We start from the raw sequence: 24,623 nt of genomic DNA, 5'->3' as shown, positions 1-24,623 counted from the left end.
ATTATTATTATTATTTCCATATTGCTTCGAAAAGAGTCGAAATGCTTTTTCCCGTAATAATAATGATGATGATCGTGATAATAAAAAGACACGAACAACGGCGAGATACCTATAAGTTATTTAAAATTATTGCAAAATTGTCCGGTTAACGTCAGCATCAGGTTAAGCGTGCGAGCTTTTGTGCAAGTGCATAATAATAATCTACATGGTTGGAAATGATTAGTTAGTTAACATGAGAGACCAAGTGAATGGCATTCGTTCGACAGCAGAGGAACAATGAGAGATGAACCCGCATTGTCTGACAAATTTTTGAATGAATCACAAAACGGTGCGTCGTCTGTAATAGTCTGAAATGGTATCATATTAAATGAAAGGTAGGTAGGAAAAATTCAAAAATAAAAAAGAAATTAGACTGTTGGCTTGTGGTGTCAGTCATTTTTTAAACAGGGAAGGTTGAAAAATTATTGAGATTTTTTTTTGTTTAAAAATTTATAAAATTTTCTTATCAAAATTTTTTATTTCTTTATAAAAAATAATAATTTAATTTTTTTTAATTTTAAATTTAAACTTAATTTTTTTTGCTCTAAAAATTATTTTTTTATAATATTTTTAAAATTTGTTTTATTAAATGTTCATTAAAATTATATAAAAAAAAAAAAATTATCTCAATTTTTTTAAATTAAAATTTTTATTATAAAAATTATTAAATTTAAATTATAAATTTTTTATTTTAAGATTTTTTTTATTCATTTTCAAAAATTTATTCACAGAAAATAAATTTAAAAAAAATTTAAAAATTCGTTAAAAATATTTTTAAAAAATATTAATAAGAAAAATAAATAAATTTCTGAAAAAAAATGAATATTTTTCCAATTTTAATTTAAGAAAATATGGTTTAAAAAATCAAAGAAATTAAAATTAACATAAAAAATACATTTAAAAAAAATAAATAAAAATAATAATAATTTTAATACATTTAAAATTTATTTAATTTATAAAATTTTTCTTCAAATTCAAAAAAAAAAAATAATAAAAAATCTATTAAAATTCGTTCTTCAAGAGGAAATTCATAAACATAACATTTACTAAAATTTAAAAAAATTGCAATAATTCATAAAAAATTATTAAATAAATAAAAATTAATAGAAAATTTCTTAAAGAGGATTTTTTTTTAAATTTTATAATTAAAATTTATTTTTTTAAGAGCATTTTTAAAAGACATTATTCAAAAAATTTTAAATATTAAATTTTTTGAAAGTTTTTCTTTTAAATTTTATCTTCAAGAAAGAGTTCATTAAAAATCCTTAAAAAATTTGTTATTCAAAAGGAAATTAAGTAAATTTTATTTCAAATCTTGAAATTTTTATTTCTTAAAAAATAATATTTTGTATAAATTTTGTTTAAAAAATGAAAATTAATGAATTTTTACTTTTACATTTTTTTTTAAATAACTTTTATTTAAAAAATTTTAATTTTTTTCAAAAAAAAAACCTTATAAAAATATTTCGTTCCAGGTAAGAATTTTCCAACCAACCTTTTCCACAAACGTAAAATACGAGAAAAAAACTCACTTGTAAAATAATAGAAATGTTCATCATCATCATGTCCTCTCGAAATTGTCATACAACAGTTTTTGCTCCGCTCCGATATATGTCAGCTAATGCATTGTCCGATAGAGAAAAGATAGAGATAATTCAATTACATAGAAATGCCCGAACCGAACCGAACGCATGCATTTTACATTTTGAGATGTTAATGGTCAATTGAAATTGACATCGTGTCAATTGACTTTGAGAAGTGATGATTTATGTCTGTCGAAACGGATAATGTGTCAGCGAGCCGTCATGGCAACTGTTGTCAATGCGCAACAATTTTATCCGTGAAATAATTAAAATTTCACGTGAAAATTAGATTGAAAAATACTTTTCGGACGAACAAAAGTCAAAAAAATTAAATTAATTTAAATATGCTCGCGAAAAATCAGCGGCGTCGCCAAACCAGAAATTCGTGGTAAGCCAAAGGAAAACAATAATAAATAAATAAAATAATAATAACAATCAATTTGTTGGTCGCACACACACACTCACATGTATTAATAATATTTTAATTAGCGTAATTACCTTTTATTTTTCATCGCATCATTATTATTTTATCATTAAAATCATTAAATTAATAATTGTACGGAATCATTTCAAAAGTGGTTGTCGGTCGAATTCAATAAAATAATATTTATTATTTTAATATTTTAATTTTTTTTGCTCTTTTTTGTTCCATTGTGTGTGAAAAATGAATCAATAAATTAATTAAAAGGAGTCAAAAATTGAAGGATTTCTTCAGAAAAAAATTTAATATTTAAAAAAAAATATTTTTAATAAAAATCGATGACAAAGCATCTCTTGATGACCCAAAATTTCGGAAAAATTAATTAAAAAATGATAAAAGTATTAAAATTCTTCTCCAGTTTAAACCTTTTAAAGTATTTCCCTTTTGTCCTTTTCATCTCCGTTTCGCTTTTGTCGTTCCCCTTGCACGAAAAATTCGCTCAACAATAAAAAATAGAAAATACCACGTAATTTATTTACAACAAACGCCATTATTTTATCATTCATTCAAAGTTATCCTTGTTTGTCGTATATTTAGCGCTCCATGTAAAAATAAATTCTTCGTATCATATTTAATTATTATTATTATTTGAATATCATCGTTGTAGATTTTGAGCGAAAACTCGTTCGTTCGTCATTGTGGTCCTCAACGCACACACAACGAATTCCGTACGAAGCACGATGTTCAATAAAACTGATATAAATGCCTTAAATACTAACACAATTCAATGATAAATATTAATAAATACCTTTGCAAATAACAATAATATATAATAATAAAATTACACGATGATGCCTGAACTGAAATTGGATCACGCTTTTGTGTGTCGGGTTCGGTGAGCGAGCAAGCGTTATGGTTATATGGATGAGGTTGAAATTTGGTGTGAGGTGTGCGATGATGTTGTTATGATTAAAAATAAGAATTCGGGGTAAGAGAGTGAGAGAGAGGGAATTTTTGCGATGACGATTTTGATGATGTTGATGATTTTTGCTGAATGGAACAAACACCTGTTTAGGGCACGTTGTAGATGATGGATTATTTTTTGAGGGAAAATTTTGATGAAATATGACAAAAGCGACAAATATTTACTAATTAAAATTTTGTTTTGAGGCAGTTTTGTATTGTAGTTTTATGTGAAAAATGAGGTCAAATTACGTAATTTTAATTGAAAAAGTAATAAATGTTATTTTAAAAAATTATTTTCGTGAACATTAATTAATTTAATTATATTTATTTTAATTTTATTTTTGTACTCTTAGTCATAATAATAAATAAATAAGTAAAAAAATAATTATAATTAAATTTAAATTAATTAATTAATATTATTTATTTATTTATTTTTTTTTTAAATATTTATTTAATTAAAAAAAAATTCTCGTTATTTTTCTTGTAATTTAAAAAAAATATTTAATAAAAAAAATAATAAAAAATTATATATTATTTAATTTTTTTTAATACTAAATTTAAATTTTTTTTTTTAACTTTTTAAGGTAATACTTATTAATCTTATATTACTTATTAATTTTATTCAATTATTTAATTTAATATTTAAAATTTTCTTTTATTTAATTAAATTCTTTAATTAAAATTTAAAATTATAGCAATTTTTATTATTTAAAAAATTTAAATTTAAATTTATTTTTTTATTTATTAATTTTTTTCACAAATATTTATAATAATAATTTAATACTTAATCATAAGTTGACTAAATAAATCTTACAATTAAAATCGAATATTTAAAATAAGAAAAATTTAAAATAATTAAATTTTATTAAAAATTTAAAATAATTAAATTTATTTGAAATTTGAAAAAAATAAATAAAATAAAATATTTTTTAATAATTTTTATAATAATAATTCACTATTTTTTATATCAATAAAATTTTTCACTCACTTTATTTTTATATTTTAAAAAATTAAATTTATTTGAAATTCATAAAATTAAATAAAAAAAAATTAAACAATAATTGATAATTAAATTTCATAACCTTAATAAAAAAATAAAAGTAAAAAAAAAATTTAAATATATTTTGCAATTTTTTTTTTATTTTAATATTTCACTAATTTTTTATATCAATAAAATTTTTCACACACTTTATTTTTAAAATTTATATTTTTTTTTTTGAATATAACTTACCTTTTAATATTTTTTTTATTTTAATACACTAATAATGTTGATTAATTATTTTTTAATATTTATTTATTTTTTATTTAAATATTTTATTTAATTAATTTTAATTATCTATATTATAATAAATTACTTTTAATTAATATATTATTCAAGTCAATTCACTTTAATATTACGGAATAATTAATTTTTATTATTATTACTTTATATTATGTCAAAGAGAGCAAAAAAGTTGTCGTCTTCAATTTTAATGTAAGGAATTTGTGAAAAACACAATCATTAATCAATGTTGTTATTTTCTCGTATTTTTGTTTTTCACTGCTTTATAAAATCTTTTCATTCACGCAGATACACTAATATTATGTTTGTGTCTCAAAATTGTTTTTTTTTATTTTATTATTTTTTTATAGGATTTTAGTTCACTTGAGTTGAGGAATATTAATGATTTTACATTTATTTGTAACGTGAAATAGTTTTGAGTGCTGTTTACTGTCAGTTATTATTATTAGCAGACAAGAAAAACATGAATTTTCCAACGTTAATTAATCATTAATTTTTTTTTCGAGCAATTTCTTGAATATTCATCAATTTTGCTGCAAATAACAAAAGACTTGAGCAATTTTTCTCTCGTTGCTTGTTTATGGCTTCCCTATCGAACCTGGACTGAATGCAAATTCAAACTAAATATTTTCACGAAAACTCATCTCGTTTAAATAGTACCTTTTTCTCCATGTGTGTGCCTCGTTTCGTGCGCGTCGTGTATGGTCACCACATCATCATCATCATGCCGCAACATCACCTTTATTATATTGTCGAGTTGCATCATCCCAAAAAATTTGTACGCACACACACATGAAATTTTCTGCCAATTTTCACATTCGCCCCGTACAGCTGCGTTGCCGGCATCTGTACGAACAACTTTCCTAATTTGAAGCCCTTTTTGTTCTTCCCGTTAGTCCGTGTGTGGTTCCTTTTATTAAATATCTGTGTGTGCTGTATGCAAATTATGTGCATTTGTTTTTCCTTTTTGAGCGATGTACGTCGAGGTTCATGCGCAATGCGATCAAATTAGGCATCAGCGGTATATTATAGTCCGGTTAGCGAGAGATTTGCACGAATGAGACGGAAAATTTCGACACTCATGGAAGCAACAAGTGTCTGTCGAAACAAAATTTTGCCTAAAAAATCAAGAAAAAAAAATTAAATTATTTTTAAAAAATTAATTAAAAATTTAAGAATTTTTTAAAATTTTTTTTCTTTTAATTTTTCATAAAAAATCTAAAAAATAAGATTTAATCGAAAAAATCAGATGTAAACAAAAAGGAGGAGCCAAGTCACGCAAATGTTATTTTTAGCAACGCGCATGTCAAGATTCTGTCCAAATGCATGCCCTTCCAAACAGGCAAGCTACCTTGCTCTTTCATGCTAATCATGATAATTTTTTCAAATAATTTTCGTATGAAGCTGCTTGCAATAAAATTTCCGTCGAGAATGCAACAAGTGGGCGGGTAATAACTCATTAAAACTCTACTTTGATTGTTTTTGAGCGAGTTTTGGGATCATTAATGAGCTTTAAATGAGATAAAAATAATTTAAAATTAATTTTTTTGACAAATATTAAATTTTTATAAAAATTTTAAAAATTGTGAAAAAATAAAATTTTTGTGATTTTTTAAATATTTTATAAAAAAAAAAAAAAAAAAATTTTAAGATTTTTAAAATAAATTTTGAAATTTTTTATACAAATTTAGAATAAAGTCATAACTTTCAACAGTTTTTAAATTAAAAATAAATTTTAACAAGAAATTTTTATAAAATAAAAATTTAAAAATAATTAACTTTTTTCAAGGAATTTAATTAAAATTTTAAATTAATTTTTATTTTTATTTTATTTATTTATTTGAATTTTAAGCAAAAATTTGTTACAAACAAAACTTTGCAATCGAATTTATTTTTTTTTTTACAAATTGACGTAAAAATAATGGAAAAAAATATTAATGTTCAAAAAATTTTTTTAATTATAAAAAATAAAATAAAAAAATTAAATATTATAAAAAATTTAATTAAATTAAATATTTGAAAATTATTAATTTAATTTTTTAAATGATTTTTTAAGGAATTTAAATAAAAATGTCTTAAAAATAAAATTTTGCAAAAAAAATATTTTAAAATACAAAAATTAAGACAAAAAATTTTTTAAAAAAATATTTAAAAACTAAATTTTTAAAAAAAAAACATAAAATTTTTGAATTAATAATTGAATAAATTAACAAATTATTTTTTTTATATTAAAAATTATTTAATTTATTTTTTTTTATTTTTTATTATTTAAATTTAATTTTAAAAATATATATTCAAACGTATAAAAGAACAAAATTATAAGAAAAATTTAAAATAAAAAAAAAATATTTAAGAAAAAAAAATAATCGAGCATCCCTTGTGGGGATCGAACCCACGACCTTTGGATTAGAAGTCCAACGCGCTATCCTCTGCGCCAAAGGGACCATTTAAAACGATCGATAATATCTATTTTTGTCACAATGCTCCACGCACAAAATTCTATTAAAAATTTCTCATGTTTCTCCTCATAAATTCAAAAATTGATCATCGCCCGCGTCTCGTTCCTGCAAAAAATGCAAGAAATATCACTTAATTCATCAATTCATGATCATACTGCCTTCTTCACGTATGTACTACACATCTCGTACAGAACACAAACTCACATACGTGAAGCGTTCATTCACATTTTGACAAATTTTGATCGATTTGAATTGCTTCGCATGTAAAAATAACCACAAAACTCGAGTCCAAACCAAAATTTCTCGGTATAAAGTTACAATTTTTACATTTTTCTGGAATTCCCATGACGAGAATGACATCTAAAAGTGCAAAACCTGACACGAAACCGAAAGAATTTCACAACGAACGTCTCGAGAATGGCACATGACATGACAAGTAAACATAAAAATAAGTCATACGTCTCCCGGAGAAATAAAGAAAATTTTTGAATGCATACGAAATGAGGTGAAAAGATGTCGTCTTTATGAAGAATTTTGCAACTCGAAATAAAACAAGTCAAATATTTGAAGGTAATAAAAAATGCACATACACACGTGTCATGATGTTGCCCCCTCTTCGTTCTGTTTCCGTGATTCTATCCACAAAAAAGACGAATAAAAGTACCTTCTTTGCAATATTATTTGATTATCGCCACAGAGACGTGAATGAGGAAAATTTTCCTCTGCTCATTAATAATTAATGCCATTTGAATTGAATTTTCGCATGTTTATTGTCAATTTCTGACATGAAAATGTTTTATTTAATATAATAAAAAGATACAATTATCTGCGAAAAAAAAAGTTTCTTTCATACATTTATTTGCCTATCTCTCGTGTTTTATATATTTATCATTAAAATGTATTACTTTGTGGTTTTTATTCATGTTTTTATGCGACGTTATTTGCACGTAGAAAAATTATCTGTCTATTAATGTTTCAATTATTTTGTTTTTATTTTTTTGAAAAATTATTTTTTTTTATTACGGAAATGAAAAAAAATAAGGAGGAAATTTTTTTATTTTTTTCCCAATGGAATTTTTTCATGTCTGAATTTATTTTTAAACGAATATTCGGACTTATTTCATAGAAAAAAATATTTTTTTAAATGAAAAAGTTTAAATTTCATTCAATGCGAAAAATTGTATGTTTGCAATAATATTTTTTCAATTTAAAAAAAAATTAAAATTAAAAAAAAATAATTAAAATTTCATAAAAAAAAATTAAATATCAAAAAATTTAATTTAATGAATATTTAATGAAAATATTTTTTTTTAAATAAAAAAAATTATTTAAAGCATAAATTAATAAAATATTTCATTAAATTAAATAATAAATGATTAATTAATAAATTAAATTAATTTGAACTTAAAATAACTATTTAATTCAAAAACTAATTTTTTAATTTAATAAATTAAGTTAAAATTTTAGTTTAATAATTTAATTTAATTTTTCGAATTAATAAATCTTTTTACCTCAATAAAATTTAAAATAAAAATTTATTTTATTAAATTTAATAATTTTTAAAAATAAATAATTTTTTTTTAAATAAATTTTTTAATTAATACCTAAATTAATTAACTTTTTTCAAATTACAAAAAATCATTCAACTTAATTTACTTTAAAATTAAAATATATTTTGTTAAATTTTTTGAATTAATTTTAAAAAAATAATTTTTTAATCGTTTAAAATGAAAAAAAAAAATATTTAACTTAATTTAAAATTAAATTTTATATTATTTAAATTAATTATCTTATTTAATTAAATTTTTTTTAAATTAATTTTTTTTGGTAATTATTTAAATTAATTTTTTTAAATTAAATAAATTGTAATTTTCTTAACATAAATTACTCAACTTGACATATTGCAAGAACAATTCGCAATTCATTGATCCCACAAAGTTTCGTGCAGTAAACCGCCATAAAATAAAACGACAAGTTTGTGGTTTTTCGTTAAAATTTTTCGCTTGAATTTCGCAATATTTTTTCTGTCTCTTGTTGCGTTTGTTTCGATTACTTTTTTTTTTAAATAAACTCAAATAATCCGCGGTAAATGTTAATTTTTTTTGTAACATTTTTCCCTCTGTTGGAGAAATTCCAAGCCACACAGAAAATCCTTATTATCGTCATTTTCATTGTTTTTTTTCTGTTCTTCTCTCGCTCTCTAATATCGAATAATCCTTGAACGAAACGATAAACAACGCCAACGATTTGGGGTTTCTGTATTTTTTTTTTACTTTTTTTTAATCCTTTTTGGTTAAGCGCTTGCTTTGGTCTTTGTTTAATGCAACAGAACAATGGTAACCACTTTTGTTGACAATGAACGAACACATTTCTGATAAAATTCGAATCTAGTGACGTGAAATGAGACAAAAACCGCGAAAATGTTACTTTCAACGTGAATTATTGCCAAAAATGCTTTTTTTTTTTTTTTTTACTTGACTTTAAAATTCCGTATCGTATTATTTTCGCATTTGAATTTCATGGCGAACGAATTCTTCTTGCCAAATGTATGCAATGAACATTTCATGGAGAATTTTTAAAAAATGGTGAATGAGGTGAATTTTCACAAACTTCTCGACGAAAGAATAAATAAATTAAAAATAAAATAAAAAAATGGAAACACTAAAATTAATGTAGGTAATCCAAAACTACATATCGTATATAGTTTTACATCAAGCGAAGTTTGTAGTGAATAAATACGAAACACAGGTAAATACAAAATAATTATCATCCTTTTTAAAAGTTGATGAATTACGGAAAAAGCTGTGTGTGTGTTATTTAATCTGAAGTGCAATTTTCATCATCATCAAGTAAATCAGAGAGAAACGAGAAATAGAAAATTATATTTAATTTAGGTTTTCACTTATTTTTTTTCTACTTTACAACATTTTGAATTCGAATTAGCTTTAGAAGGATGCTGAATAATTTAAATGATTGCTGTAAAAATCAAAATCCTTTTTTGAAGGAGTCAGCATTTTATACAAATTTTGTACAGAAACAAAATACATTTTAATGTGTTTCGTCTAAAATTTTATTTGCATTTTCTATATTTTAAATCCGTGTAAAAAGGATGTTTGATGCGGCGTTTGAACATGAATGCAATACGTAATTTTCGACTTCCGATTTTTCTTCTGAAGTTTGCAACGAAATTATTTCTATAATTTTATTAAATTAAATAATGAATTAAAAATTTTTTTTAAAAAATAATAAATTATTTTATTTTTAAATATTTTAATATAATAAAAATTAAAAAAAATTAATTTAATATTTAATTTTATTTTATATAAAGAAGATATATAATTCAACAAATTTTTAAAAATTTTAATTGATTTTTGTAAAAAAAATGGAAAAAAATTGTCCAAAAATATTTAATAAAAAAATTTTATTAATTAATTAAATTAAATAAATATTCATTAAAAAATAAAAAATTTTTTAATTTAAAAATTATTCATTTTAAAAATTAAAAATTATTAAATAATTTAAATAAATAAAATTTTTAAAAATAAATATTTAAAATATTATAAATTTATTTATTTTTAAACAATTAAAAATTATTAAATATTAAATATTTTTAAAAATAATTTTATTATTTATTAAAATTTTTTTTTTTTTTAAAACTAATTTAAAAAAAATTATTTGATTTAATTATTAAAATTTATTAAATTTTAAAAATTATTTTTATTTAATTTGTGTAAAAATTAATTTAATCATTTATTTATTTTTTTTAAATTTAATTATTTTTATTAATGATTCAAAAATTAATTATAATTTTTTTTCATCTTTTGTTAAAATTAATTTATTTAAAATTATTTATTAATCATTACTTAAATATTTCTATTTTTTTTTAATTTCTTAAATATAAATATATTTTTTTTAAAAATCCTTAATCCTTATGTCAACAAAGTTCGTTGAAAATTTCAGTAAATTCATAAAAAACTTAGCAACACAAAAAAGAGCCATAAAAACTACAAATTCTAAACAAGGTAGAATTAAATATTATATGTTGTGCGAAATAGATGAAAAGTTCTCTAACACAAATATCTCATTTTACATTTCATGTAGCTCTACTTCACATTTCACAAAATTGTTTGCATCGCATCGAAAAATAATTTCACAGAGAGATAATTATGTGTGCTTTTATGTCTGATGTTAATTTATTTGGGTTTTCTCGCTGAATAATTTAACGTTTTCCTAAAAATATTTAATTCAAGGAAATGAATTCACAAAAGACGAAAAATATCAGCTTTTACGTTCTCAAAAGACATGAAAAATTGCATTAAAATCAATAAGGCAATAAATTTCATTCAATTTAAATAAACAAATTAAGCTTTTTCACAAAGCAATAAAATCAAAATGAAAAATAAAATTAAAGAAAAAAAAATAAATAAACAACTAAATAAATAAATATATGAAAAATTATAAAATACAAAAAAAAGTTTTTTCCTACATTTCCTGGCAGGTATTTAATGAGGTATATTATAACGAAGCCCCTTTTAATGTTTTTTTCTGAAGAGATTTTTTTTCTCTTGAATGCGATAAAATAAAATAAAAACACCCGTAGACGAGAATATGAGATTTAAACCTCTGATTTTTTTCTCGTCTCTTATAAATAATGAAAAATATATAAAAAAAAAGTTTTTCCTCATAGAACATTTTTTATCCATCCACGTAAAGTTGCCATAAGTACTAACAACATGTGAAACATTATAAAACGATTGACTGCAGGCGATGTAAATATTTAACACATATATGGGTTTCTCGTTTTTTTTCCTTCTTAATTTTCAAACTGGACATTCGTGGTTCGTATTTGCTCGCAATTTAGATTTTTTTCATGTTTACTTTACCTGAAATCTTTTTTCCTTTTTCTCCTCATCATCATCGTGTGTGTTAAACATTTCCGCTAAATTTAATATTTTCCAGACATAAACCAGCAGGTAATTAGCTTAGTTTTGCCCCATGTCATTCAAACCTCAGGTCCGAGCGTTTTTTTTTTGTTGATTTTTCTCCGCTTTGATCATTTTTTAATGAAAAAATTATATATGAGGAGCCCAAATTATCATCAAATATTTAAAAAGGATCTAAAATTACGAAGCCGCCTGTATCACGCGTGGTTCATATATGGCGAAAAAGAGTCACTCACTCGTCATCATCACTCAATAAGTTACAGACTGAACGACAGAAACATGTTTATTTTTTACTTTCATTTGACCGGAAATAATAAGAATTCTTCTTTCTTTATATGGCAATATGGCATGTTACAACAAACAACTTGCACTCTTATCATGCGCGCAGTGCGATGTATCTTATGGGTTTCATATTTCATCAAAGTACGAGATGATGACTTTTTTCTATAAAAATAAATAAATAAATTTTTTGAAAAAAAGTGAAAAAAAATATTAAAAAGTGAAAAGGTCGTGAGTTTTTTTTTTATTATTATTATATTAGAAAATATATTAACTTTTTAAATAAAATAAAATTTTTATTTCATTATTTGATATTAATAATAAAAAGTTTAAATTTATTTATTCAATTAAAAATCTATTATTAATTAAAATTAAATCAATAAAAATAATTACTTTTAACTAATAAATTAATTTAACATTTTAAAATAATTTTTAATTTAAACAAATTTAATTTTTTATCTGCTTTCATAAATAATTAAGTTAAATTAATTACTAAATAAAAAAAATAATTAATTTTTTTAAATTAAAAATAAATTTTTGAATGTAATTTAATTAAATAATTTTATATATTTTTTTAATTTTTTAAAAGTTTATTATCATAATTATTTTAATAAATAAAATTAAAATTAATTAGTTAATCTAAAAAAATAATTATTAAAGGAATTAAATAATAATAATTAATTTTAATTAATTAGGTATAAATTAATAATAATTTTCTAAATTATTAAACAAATATACATAAAATTATTCAGTTAAATTAAATTCAAAAAATAATTTTTAACTAAAAAAAAAATAATTAATTATTTAGTAATTTATTTAATTTAATTATTTATGTCAATCGAAAAAAAAACATCGAAAAATTAAATTTGATTTAATTAATTATTTTAAAAATTAGTTATTTTATTAATGAATTATTAATTTATTTTTTATTAATAATTTTTTTTAATTATTAAATCAATTTTAATTAATTTTCTATATAATGTTTTATATTTTATGATGAATATATTAAAAATAATTAATTTACCATTATTTTATGTTTAAATCATATTTAAAAAAAAATTAAACATACTTTTTTTTATTATATTTAAATAAAACTTTATTATAAAATTTTCAATATTATTAAATTTTTAAACATAACAAAAAAATATAATAATAAAATTATCAACAACAATAAAGTTTTAAATGTCAAAAAATTGACCGGTAATTTAAACGTTAATAATTACTTAATTTAAACATTAAGTACAACATATATATTATTATTTTTATTTATATAGTAACAAAAAAAAAACAAACAAAAAATAATTGTCAATTTTATCTTAAAATTAATTTAATAATATTTTTATTTTTTAACAAACAACAACACCGACGATTTTTCCAACAATATTTTTTTCCCTTTTGGCTGATGCAATTTATTATTATTATCGAGTAATGTTCAGCCGACACAAGCACATGAGACGACGGCTACTTTCCTTTATTTTTTTTTGTCGTTGTTTTGCGCGTACATTTATTTTATTATTATATGTATAAATTTATCTGTAAAAGGTTAAAAGCGTGAACAAATGAAGAAATTAACAACATTTATATATTTATTTATAGGAATTGTCGATTGTCGCTTATGTTCATCATTATTTTATCGTTTATTGTTAATATTTTTATTTTATTATTATTGTGTATTGTTTTCATCATCATCATGTGAATTTATTTTATATTGTGTGAGCAAATTGTTTTTTTTTTCATAAATTATGATGAATTTTTCGCGCGCGCCTAAGATATAAAAAATGCCTTACAGAAATGCCTTAAACTATAAAAATTTGGTTTAGAATTGTCTTTAAATTATATTTTTTTACACTTAAAACTATTTTTCTATTTTTTTTTGTTCATTTACAGGTCAATTTTTTATGGCTTGAGCTTTTTTAGTACGAAATGTGGTTCGTTTGGCGAAATATTTCGCGCGCTTCTTCGAATGTTGTTGTCACTTCCGCCATTTTGTTCTAAATTTTTCGCGCCAATTTTGTTTTCTTCGTCCAATTGTTCCTCCGAGGATTCTTCTTGAACAACCAAGTCCCCAAAGGAGGTATCAAGGAAGCTCAGTAAACTTGAAAATGCTGATTTTTCTTCTTTTCCTTCCTTTTCCAACTTTTTCTCAGGACTTTTCGGCGTTGTTAATTCAATTTTCTTCGTTTCGCTCTTTTTTTCTTCGCTGCTGTGTAAATGTTTCACTTCCAATGCGACGCCATTTTCTTCCGTATTGATAACGCGTCGTTGAATCGGATCTGCTGACTGAATTGGCACAAGAACAGGACGATGTTTCTCCTTGGGATCGAATTGCCCGGGTTTGTAAGTTTTAACCTTGGAATGACCTTCAATTACGAGTGACATTGGACCACGCGGAGGCTTTGTTTTTGGCTCGAAACGAGCATACATGGAAGTTGTGGTTTCCGGGGCTTGAGTTGTTGTCGTTTCTGGCGGAGGAGGCGGTAAAGGCACGTAAGGAGTTGTAGGCTTTTCCGTACTGGTCGTTGTTGAGGTCGTTTGATACGTGAAAGCGTAATTGATGCTTTGAGCGTCGACAGAATCAGATACTGTAAAGTGTTTGTCCTGTGAGGGTTTGGCGAAGGGAGATCCTTCGAGCGTTTTGATGAGAGCTGGTTTGCGAGATTCAGATGAAGCGAAGAAGAGATCGTTGTTTGAGGAAGATGGAGGTTTTGTTGGAAGGAAGAGTTCTGTGTTGTCCAAGGGAATTTTGTATGATTCGTGGATTACGTGAGGTTTGTGGAAGGTATCGATGAAATTTGGACCTAAAATATTAAAGAATATTAAAAAATTATTTTTTTTTATAGAATTTGAGCTTTTTAAAAGCTGAATTAGCGAAAAAGTAATTTTCAAATTTTTTAACTGTCATTTTTTGAATTGACATTTACTAATTTTTTTTTTATTGAAAATGAACTTTTTGATCGATTTTGATCAGTTTTTATTAAATAAAATATTTTAAGGATAAATTTTAAAAAAAATTTAAAAGTTAAAAAAATGAAATAATTTTTTTAAAAAATTAACAATTTAATAAATAAAAATTTAAAACTTTAAATATAATTTTTTTTTAAATTTTAATTTTTTTTTAATTTTAATTTAATTTTAAATATTTATGATTTAATCAAATAATTAAAAATAATAATAAATTAATTAAATATATTTTTTTTTAATTATTAAATTATTTTAAAAAATAATTTATTTTAAATTATTATTTAATTAAAAAATAATTTAAATGACGAGAAATAATTTAATTTTTTTTTTCTTATAAATTTCAAGTAATTTGGCATAAAGAGCAATTTTTAATTTTACCTTCAACTGGAGGCGCTTTATACGTGTGATGATACTGATAAATCGTCGAAGACAAAATCGGTCTAAAAATCGTCGTATACGTCTTCGCAGGTCCCGGCTCAACATAAGTATCAATAACGGACTTTCGATTGTTATTCCAATTCAACGGTTGTACCGGCATCTTGTACGACTCAATTGGAACATGCGGATTAATGTGATCGTTAAATTGCTTACTTGCCGGCGGGGGAGGCATTAACATCGTCGGCAACTGAAAGTTAAGAAAAAAAAAAACTCATAAAACGATCGGAAATACCGCAGAAAAAAAAACTTACATCATTGAAAGCGAAATTCCTCCGAGTTGCTTGATGTTTATTCGCAGGCTCTTTGTGCCGTTGTTGCGGAACTCCAAGCAAAAGAAGTTCAGTTTTTCCCTTTTCTTTGTGTCCCGTGCCGTCGGCCCAATATTTCACAAAATCAACTTTTGGCGGACTATAGTCGTAAGTTGGATCGTTCTTCAAAGGGTCTCCTCGCCCTAAAGGAACCCATTCCGTGTATTCCAATTGTGGCGAGTAAATTGCTCGTCCTCCTTCATATCGACTGCCTGTTAATTATAAAATTGTTTGAAAAAAAAATTGAACCTGTTCAAAAATAATAAATAAATATAAAAAACATGACAGAAAACGCACCGCAACCAGATTTATTCATCAATCGATTCGAATGCACACGCAAAAATACAAAAAAATAACTACCAACAATTTGCCTTCGTGATGTTGCCGGCTTTATAAACCTATCACATGGCTAGTAATAATAATACGCAATCGTTACTCACACGTGAATGAAGAATTGATAAATTTATGTACATAGAAAATAATTTAATTACACCATATCTTTTTTACTTAGGATTTACTTTCCATTTAGATAAATAAATTTATAATTTTTGTAAAATGTCACTTTTATCTTGTCTCTCTTCTCCTGTTTTTTTTTGCAGCTTTTTTATTCAATTTTTCATCTTTTTTTTTTTGTTTGAATGTTCGATGATAAGCCGATCGATCGATTGACTAAAAGACTAAAGAAGAGCGGCGAAGAGCTATTAGCCAGTTGTTGCTGTGTATCAACTTACCATAGCTTTTAACAGATGATGATGATGGATGGATGTACTCAACTTATGGCAAAAATAGTCGACAAATGCATAAAATGTTTTAAAATAAATGACTGACAAGCTTTAAGAAGTTGATGAATTGCATTTGGAATAAATTTAGTTTTTCTTACGCAAAAAAAAAATTAAATAAAATTGATGTAAAATCAATCAACAGTGAAGTTTTTTAGCGGAAGATGGTGACATTAGACAAGAATTTTGACCCTTTATTGACTTTGGATCTTGCATTTTTTATGCATGGCTTGGGAGAAAGTCTTCGGAGGAATAAATTTTATTGCAAAATGTTTTCTTTCATTGAAATTTAAATAATAAAATTTTTTTTGATACATTTTTGCATTTTTTGTAAAACTAAAAATCTTTTTGTTAAAAAATAAATAAATAAAAATAAAAGAAACAGTGACGTAGAAATATGGGAGCAATTTTAAATTGTTTCTTAAATATGACATAGAGGGCGCTAAAAAGCAAAACTGAATATTTAACTATATCTTATTAAAATTTTTACTAAAGAAAAATTAAATTATAAAAATTCAGTTAAAACTTTTAATTATTAAAAGTTATGTAACCTATAGTAAAATTTTGACATTTTAATTCAAATAAAAAGTTTTACATAGTTACTTCTTAGAATTGACAAAAAGGTAATGTGTTTATATAAGAAAAATCGAAAAATAGGTTACACTAAAATAATTTCCTTATTTGAATATGATATTTTTCTTTTGTATATTTATTTTGTAAAAAAAATATACTTGAATAAATATAGAATCTCTTCGTTCGATCGAAGTATCTGGGCATCTTCTCTAACATTATTGTTAAAGATTTTAACTTCTTTTTCAAAAGCTTAAAAAGGCCTCACAAGAGATATGTTAGCGACTATGAATTCACTGCATGGGCCACACCAAATATCTTTGATTGTTTAAATATGTAATTTAAAAAAATGCTTTAAGTCCTTGAGAACTGGCACTTCTGATGAATAGTTACTTTATATCAGAAGAAACAGGCAGCTTTCATAATAGTTTGTAAAATTAATATTGCATCGTATTTCCATATTGTTCAGATTATCTATAACAACTATCAATATTGATGGATTTCCAATTTATTTAGCCATAGATACCTGTCAACATATTAAAAGGCAAAATAATTTGTTATGTATGTAAATTGGAAGTCTGTTGTCTTAAATCTTAAAATTTATAAAATAATGATTGAAATCTTTTTTAATTTTGAAAAAAAAAATTTTTTTTTGCTCTTTGAAGAATATTTTGAATTAAAATTTGTAAAATATTTTTTTTAAAATAAATTTTACTATTTAATTGATTTTTATTTAAAAAAAATAATTTTTTTATTAATTTATAAATTTTTAATCCCCTTTAAAAAAAATTTTAACTACGTCACTGAAAAAAAAATAAAAATAATTTCATTATCCTTCAGTTGTCAAGAAAAATTTCGTTTCCGACAACTCTCAAGTCTTCTCTTCTCCACGTAATTGCCCAAAAGAAAGTGAAAACTTGAACCGCGTACGAAACAAGTGACTAAAGCAACAAACATTTTTCCTTGATAAAATTATTTAATTCTCGGAAAAAAAATATGTTCAATAAACCGCGCGCGCATCTCACCAACTCATCTCTCACAAACACAGAAACACACACACAAATCAATATTTACGATCCATAAATGGAGAAAAAGTTTTTACCTTTTTCAAATATTTTAAAGTAACACCTAATGTCGATGTTGATTGTCGTCTTTTTAATAATTTTTTTTTCTTACTTCATTTCACGTAAATACACGAAGAGCAATAATAATAATAATAATGGAGGTAAACTAATAACATACCTGTTTCAATTGGCGTTGCACTCTTATTACTGGCTTGCACTTGAGCGGTAGTTAAATGCTGCGTTTGTTGTCCGGACAATAATGTGATGAAAAGTAAAATTATCAATAGTAATCTATTATCGGTTGACATGATTAACAATCGTTTTGAACCGAATCATTAAAAAATGGCTAAAGAGAGGGAAAAAAGAGAAAGAAGCGATAAGAATGTGCATGAAATTGTATTTCGATGATGATGATGATGATCGGCGATGTGATGTAACTTTGATGTCTTTTTTAAGCACGTCGTAGAGTGTGGGTAGAGGCGAAGACAATGCGTCGTGATTTATCGCAAGAAATGCATTTCCTCGAGTGTTTCAGTCAATCACATGGGGAAGTGAATTTTGTGAGGTTTTTGGTATTTTATTGGTAATAACAGTGTAGGCATGTGATGATCATTAAATAGTTATTGTGCGTTTTTTTTTTCGAGAGCGATAGAGATATTTTAAGAGATTTCGAATTATTATAGGCAATTTCCGACATAAAATACAGTCTTTTCAATTGCCTTTCGGAATTTTTATTGTCTCGTCAATTTCTTTTATATTGAACTTTGAAAGTGTCTCGCATGGCATTTTATATCATTTTTTAGTTATTTTTAATGGATTTAATAGAAAAAAGTTTTTTTACATATTTTATTATTTTTTTATAAAAATCTTTTTAAATCAATTTTTAACTTTTTTAAAACACATCGAAAATTAATAAAAAAAAATATATTTAATTAATAATTAAATTTATTTTATTTTTTATACTTCAGGATATGTTAAAAAAATTAAATAAAAAAAATAAAAATTAATTCGAATGAATTTTCGCAAAAATAAATTAATTATTATTTATTAAAAAATTTAATTAAATAAATAAATTATTAAATAAAATAAAAAAATAAATTAATATAAATAAATAAATTAATAAATAAATAAATTACAATAAAAATGTTAAATTAATTTTTTTTAATATTTTCCAATTAATTTATAAAGATTAGGTACTTTTTAACAATTCTTCAAAAAAAAATTTTTAATTTTTTTAATAAAATTTATTTCGTTAATTTTTTATGTTCAAAGTATTTTCCTAAACAAAATTAAAATTAATTAAAATGAAAAAAAAAAATTTTTTAATACATTTAATTAAATATAATTTATTATTACATATTTTTTAATTTGATTTTATTTGATTAAATTATTTTATAATTTAAAAAATATTAAATTAAATAACATGTAAAAAAAGAAATTAAATTAAAATGATAAATAAAATTAATTTAATTGTATTAAATAAATTGAATTTAAAATGTAAAATTAATTTTAAAATATATTTCAATAAATAACAGACTCCAACAAAATATTAAAAAAAATAAATTTATAAACTAAATTAATTAACTAAGTAAATTTAAAAAAAATAATTTTTATTCAATTTGATTTAATTTTTTTCTCTCATTTTTTTAGTTTTTTTTTTGTTTTTTTTCAATTTTAATTTAATTTTAAATATTAAAAAAAATAATTTTAATTAATTAATTTAATTAAATTTTATTATATTAATAAAAAGAGTATAATTTTAATAAAAAATCTTTAAAAATATAAAAAATTCTTTTTCTTTAAATAAGAATTTTTTCAACTCATATCCGAATTTATCGCAATTTCCGTTCCATTTCTCAAAAAAAAAGTTGTAAAATACGAAAAACGTGCGCTGCGATAACTTGCCTCACTTAAAACATCATTCATATGCAATCGTCCAAAATTGGAAGGAAAAACAGGTACAAGCATGTAATTGCAGTCACCAAATAAACGCTTGCTCATACGAAAAAAAAAAGAAGAAATATTACGTTTACACGCATAATTCATTCATTTCACCCAATTTTGCGCGATCGTATGTTGCTGCCTCAAGTTTAAGGACACACAACGCAACACACACATGTGCGGCAAATTTGACTTTTTATTCAAAAAAAAAAAAAAAAGTAAAAAAGAAAAAAAAATAAAATAACATGACCCAGAAAAGAGATTTCGTGGGATTGTGTCAATATTACGCATCCCACGATTCAATAACTCGAGTAATAATGCGAAATGAGAGGGAAAATGAAGAAATAAGAAGGGAAAGGTGACAAGTCTCGCAAAGCGTTCCTGCAAAAATTTTCTTCGCGTGCAAGAAAAAAAAAGTTCAATGAACTGTCATAAAAATTATAAATTCCGCGATTATGAATGGAAAATCACCGATCGAGCGATGATGAAGCGAAAAATTCTGTGCTTGGTTGTCGGAACGTGCAAAGATCATCAGCAGCAAAAAAAAAAGAAACATTTAAACGATAAATGCGCGACACACTGACTGATTAACCAACAAATATCCGATAAATAAAGTGCAATAAATCATGAAACGTGGTGTACGCGAGACGCAGGTATCTCGATGCAAAACAGGTTGGTTACTCATCGTCGTCGTCGTCGTCGTCGTTGTCACACACATGTGAGAGAAATTTTTATGTACATATCGCCGCGCCGCATGTGTATGCAATTTGTCGTACTGCGGCATTAAAATAACATTAAAAGTGCATGACATGTGAGACGAAGTGCATGTGAACGCTATTAGTAAGTGGTTAATTTTGATTGTTTACTTTGACGAAAATTGAGGTTTTGGTTAGTTAAATTATTTTTACAGTAGGAAATTTGATAGGTTTTGATTAAATTTTATTTTTTTAATGATTGAAATAATTTTTAAAAATTTAAAATTTAATTTTCAAGTTAAGTTTTTTAAAAAAATCAATTTTAATTATTAAAATATTTCACAAATTTGTAAATTTAAATAATTAAAAATCTTCAAAAATACAATTTAATAACATAAATTTTAATACAATTTTTTTTTGTTAAAATTTTAATTTAAAAAAATTAAATTAATATACAATTTTAATTTAGTTTTAAAATATAAAAAGAATTATTTTTAAAAAAATAAATTTCATTTTTTTTCTTTTTTTTTAAATAATTATTTTAAATTAAAAAAAATTAAAATTTATTAATTTAAAATTAAAAAAAAAAATTATTTTTATTTTACTCTATAAAATATAAAAAAAAATATTTAATAAATAAATTTTAATAAAATTTTTTATAAAGAGTATTTTTTTTATTCGAAATAAATAAAAATTTTAAAATTCATTAATGTATAAAAAAATTTAGGTAATTTTTAATTTTTTTACATTTAAACATGAAATTTCTCTAATATTTAAAATTTAAAAAAAATAAAATAATTAAAAATTATAAAATTTAAAAAAAAAACTGAAAATTTTATTTCTTTAAGATTTTTTTAATTTTTTTTTTCAACTTAAATTTATTTTTTAAATTTAATAAAAAAAATCACAAAATTTGCTTTTATTCAGAAAATTGATTAATAATTTAACTAAAATATATTTTTTTCATTATTTTTTTAAATTTAATTTATAAATTAATTAATTAAATTTTTAAATAATTTAATTTGAATTTTTAAATAATTTAATTTAAAAATTTTCTTGCACTCAATTAAAAAATTAATTAATTAAAAAAAAGTTCATATCACAGAAAAAAATAGTTCAACAAATTTCACACAATCCATGGGTGTGTCGTAACACATTTGAAGAATTTTGTCATTTCCAATATTTTTTTTTATGAAAAAATCGACAGTTTTTTACAATTTGCCGATAATTGATCAGAAAAGACCGCCCATTGCTTATTAAATTTTACTTTCAAAAGAATTTTTTCAGTTTTTTTTTCGTCTTCTTTCATCTTTCTCTTGTGTGTGTTGTAAATATTTTGTACTTGTGACGTTGTTGCAAGCGGGTAATAATAATAATGTTAATAACCATCCGCCCTGCGTTTAACAATAATTTCACATCCACTTTGCATGCATTGATGACGGTAGGTATGAGATGCTGTTTGAATGAATATATTGGTAAGATATTGCCGATAAGACACTGCATTTTTTTATTTTATTTTTTTTTTTATGGAAATTTGTTTTTTTTTTCAGATGATTTTTTTTTTGCTCGATGAATTTGCCCGAAAACACTAATAAATAATTTATTGTGAAGAGATTCGCGCTGTGGAAAGACGACAAGCCCACCTACCTTGCAATTTGCTGCAATATTCGACAGCAATGCTTTTTACTTTTTTTTTCGTGCGCTTTTTCTTTAATTTATGATTTTCTTATTTTTTTATTTTTTAAAAAATATTTTTTTTATTTAATTTAATTTTTTTTATTTTAAAATATTTTTTAATTTTTTCACAATTTTTAATTTTAAATTAAAAAAAAATATTTTTTTCGAATTTTTATTTTTTTAATGCTTCCGAACCGCACACCTTCTTGCAAGACACTGAAACAAGTTGCAAAGCACGATATGAATGAAACGTCTTTAATGCTAAATTCAAATGAAAAAACAACAACAACAACAAAAAATTGTATCTACAGCAATATTCAATCATAAAATACGGCGTTTAATATAGTTAACAAGACGTTTTGTATGCATGAGATGGTCATCGTCGCACACACACACTACCAAGCCAGTTCATTCATGTTTTCTTCGTGCAGCATAAGTGCTTTTAAAATATGCGTGCAGACGAGACAAACTAGCACTTATGGTTTTGTCGAAGCAAAAAAAGCAAATAAAACGACTTCATAATAATAATCGACGATCGAGAGTACTCTCTTTCGAAAAAAAAAATGTGCAATACTGAAACCGTTCGCAGCGACGAATGTGTGAGTGAGTGCAAGCCTCAATTGGTATGCAATGAAAAGTGTAAGTGGTTGGAGTTGAATTCATAAAAAAAAAAATTATAAAAAATGCGTAAAGAAGAAGTTTTCAGCTGTTGTGCCAGATTCTCGAGATTTTCACTGCGAGTCGGTCAATCGCAAAGAAATAATCAATAAATAATCCAAAGTAGAAATTCAACGCACAAGACACTAAATAAAAGTCGAAAAAAGCTATTATTACATTGTTGCAGTAAACTAACAAGTTTATTAGAGTTACAATCGCCCGGCGGCACAAATTTACATCAAAAATTTGTACATCTCGGGAGTGTGCATTATCTGTGTCTATATGTGTGCATTTCTTGTAATTTGAGTCAATTAAATTGTTAAATTGATTATTATTTATATTAATTCATAAAGTTCAGGTAATTTATTGTGTATGAGACCCACACAAAAGCATAAAAGAAAAGAAAAATGCGGAGAAATGAAAATTTTTAAATTGATGAGAACTGAAGATGAAATTTTTTGTGAAAATTTTAAAATTAAATGGATTTTTTTTTAATAATTCAAATATTTTATATTAAATTTTTTTATTTAATTATTGATTTTATTAATTTATATTAAATTAAATTTAATTAAATTAATTAATTTTATTGTATTTTTTAATAAAAAAAAAATTAGGAATAATTTTGATAATCTTTATTCTTTTGAAATTTAAGAAAGTTTTCCGACTATAAACAAATATTTAAATTAATACTTTATAATTTTTTAATAATATATTTAAAAAATTTAAAATAAGAAAATTAAAAAAAAAATAATATTTTTTTAAATATTTAGAAAAATTTTTATTAAGTTATATATTTTTTTTTATGTGATTTATAATTAAAATTAATTTATTATTTGATGAAATGCTTAATTAATTATTCAATAATTTTTACAATTTAAAAAAAAAATAGAAAATAAAATATTTAAATCGTTTTTATATTAAAATATTTAATTAATCAAATAATAATACATATTATAAAAATGGTAAAAAAAATCTAAATTAATATGAAATAAAAAAAAATTCTATTTTAAATACATATTTAAAAAAAAATATTTTTTTTTTATTTTATACTTTTTGAAATACATTATAAAATAATAAAATTAAAAATAGAATAAAAAGTTTTAATATAAAACCTTTAAAAAAATATTTCAAAAATATTTAAATATATTTTATTTTATAATGTGGCGCACAAAATTCATTTACGTATTTAATTTTAATATTTTTTTTTAAAATAAAATAATTTTAAAATAAAAGATAACTTTCTCATTGTTCAATATTTTTTTTAAATTTTAAAATATTTTATTATTAAAAAAAAATAATTATTTTTTTAAATTAAAATTTTAAAAATAAAATTAATATTTTCAATAAATAATAATTTATTTATTGTTTTAAATAATTAATTTAATTTTTAAAATTTTAATATAAAAAAATCTTAAAAACATAAAATTAAAAAAAAAAAAATATTTTAATTAAATTAAAATAAAATTAGAAATTTTTTAACTATTCATAAATATTATTATTAAAAAAAATAAAATTTTATAAAAAAAAAATTCTCATAAAATTAATTAATTTTTTAATATTA

The 24,623-nt window shown here is 22.4% G+C and overlaps 1 protein-coding gene and 1 non-coding gene across 2 annotated transcripts; both read right to left on the bottom strand.

The window, feature by feature from the left end:
• Window positions 1–6,662: 6,662 nt before the first annotated feature.
• Trnar-ucu (transfer RNA arginine (anticodon UCU)) lies at window positions 6,663–6,735 on the bottom strand. The gene has a single exon. It is a non-coding gene; the product is annotated as a tRNA-Arg (tRNA).
• A 7,133-nt stretch (window positions 6,736–13,868) lies between these two features.
• LOC134832726 (uncharacterized) lies at window positions 13,869–18,400 on the bottom strand. The gene is made up of 4 exons (XM_063846853.1): window positions 18,271–18,400; window positions 15,623–15,891; window positions 15,312–15,558; window positions 13,869–14,770 (listed from the first exon to the last, which is right to left on the bottom strand). The coding sequence occupies exons 1-4, from the start codon at window positions 18,398–18,400 to the stop codon at window positions 13,869–13,871; spliced, it is 1,548 nt and encodes a 515-aa protein (XP_063702923.1).
• Between the last annotated feature and the right edge of the window lie 6,223 nt (window positions 18,401–24,623).

The sequence above is a fragment of the Culicoides brevitarsis genome, chromosome 2, assembly GCF_036172545.1.
Source record: "Culicoides brevitarsis isolate CSIRO-B50_1 chromosome 2, AGI_CSIRO_Cbre_v1, whole genome shotgun sequence".
In the NCBI taxonomy this organism is placed as follows: domain Eukaryota; kingdom Metazoa; phylum Arthropoda; class Insecta; order Diptera; family Ceratopogonidae; genus Culicoides; species Culicoides brevitarsis.
Note: the sequence above shows the minus strand (reverse complement) of the source record. Positions and strands in the feature narration are given on the sequence as shown.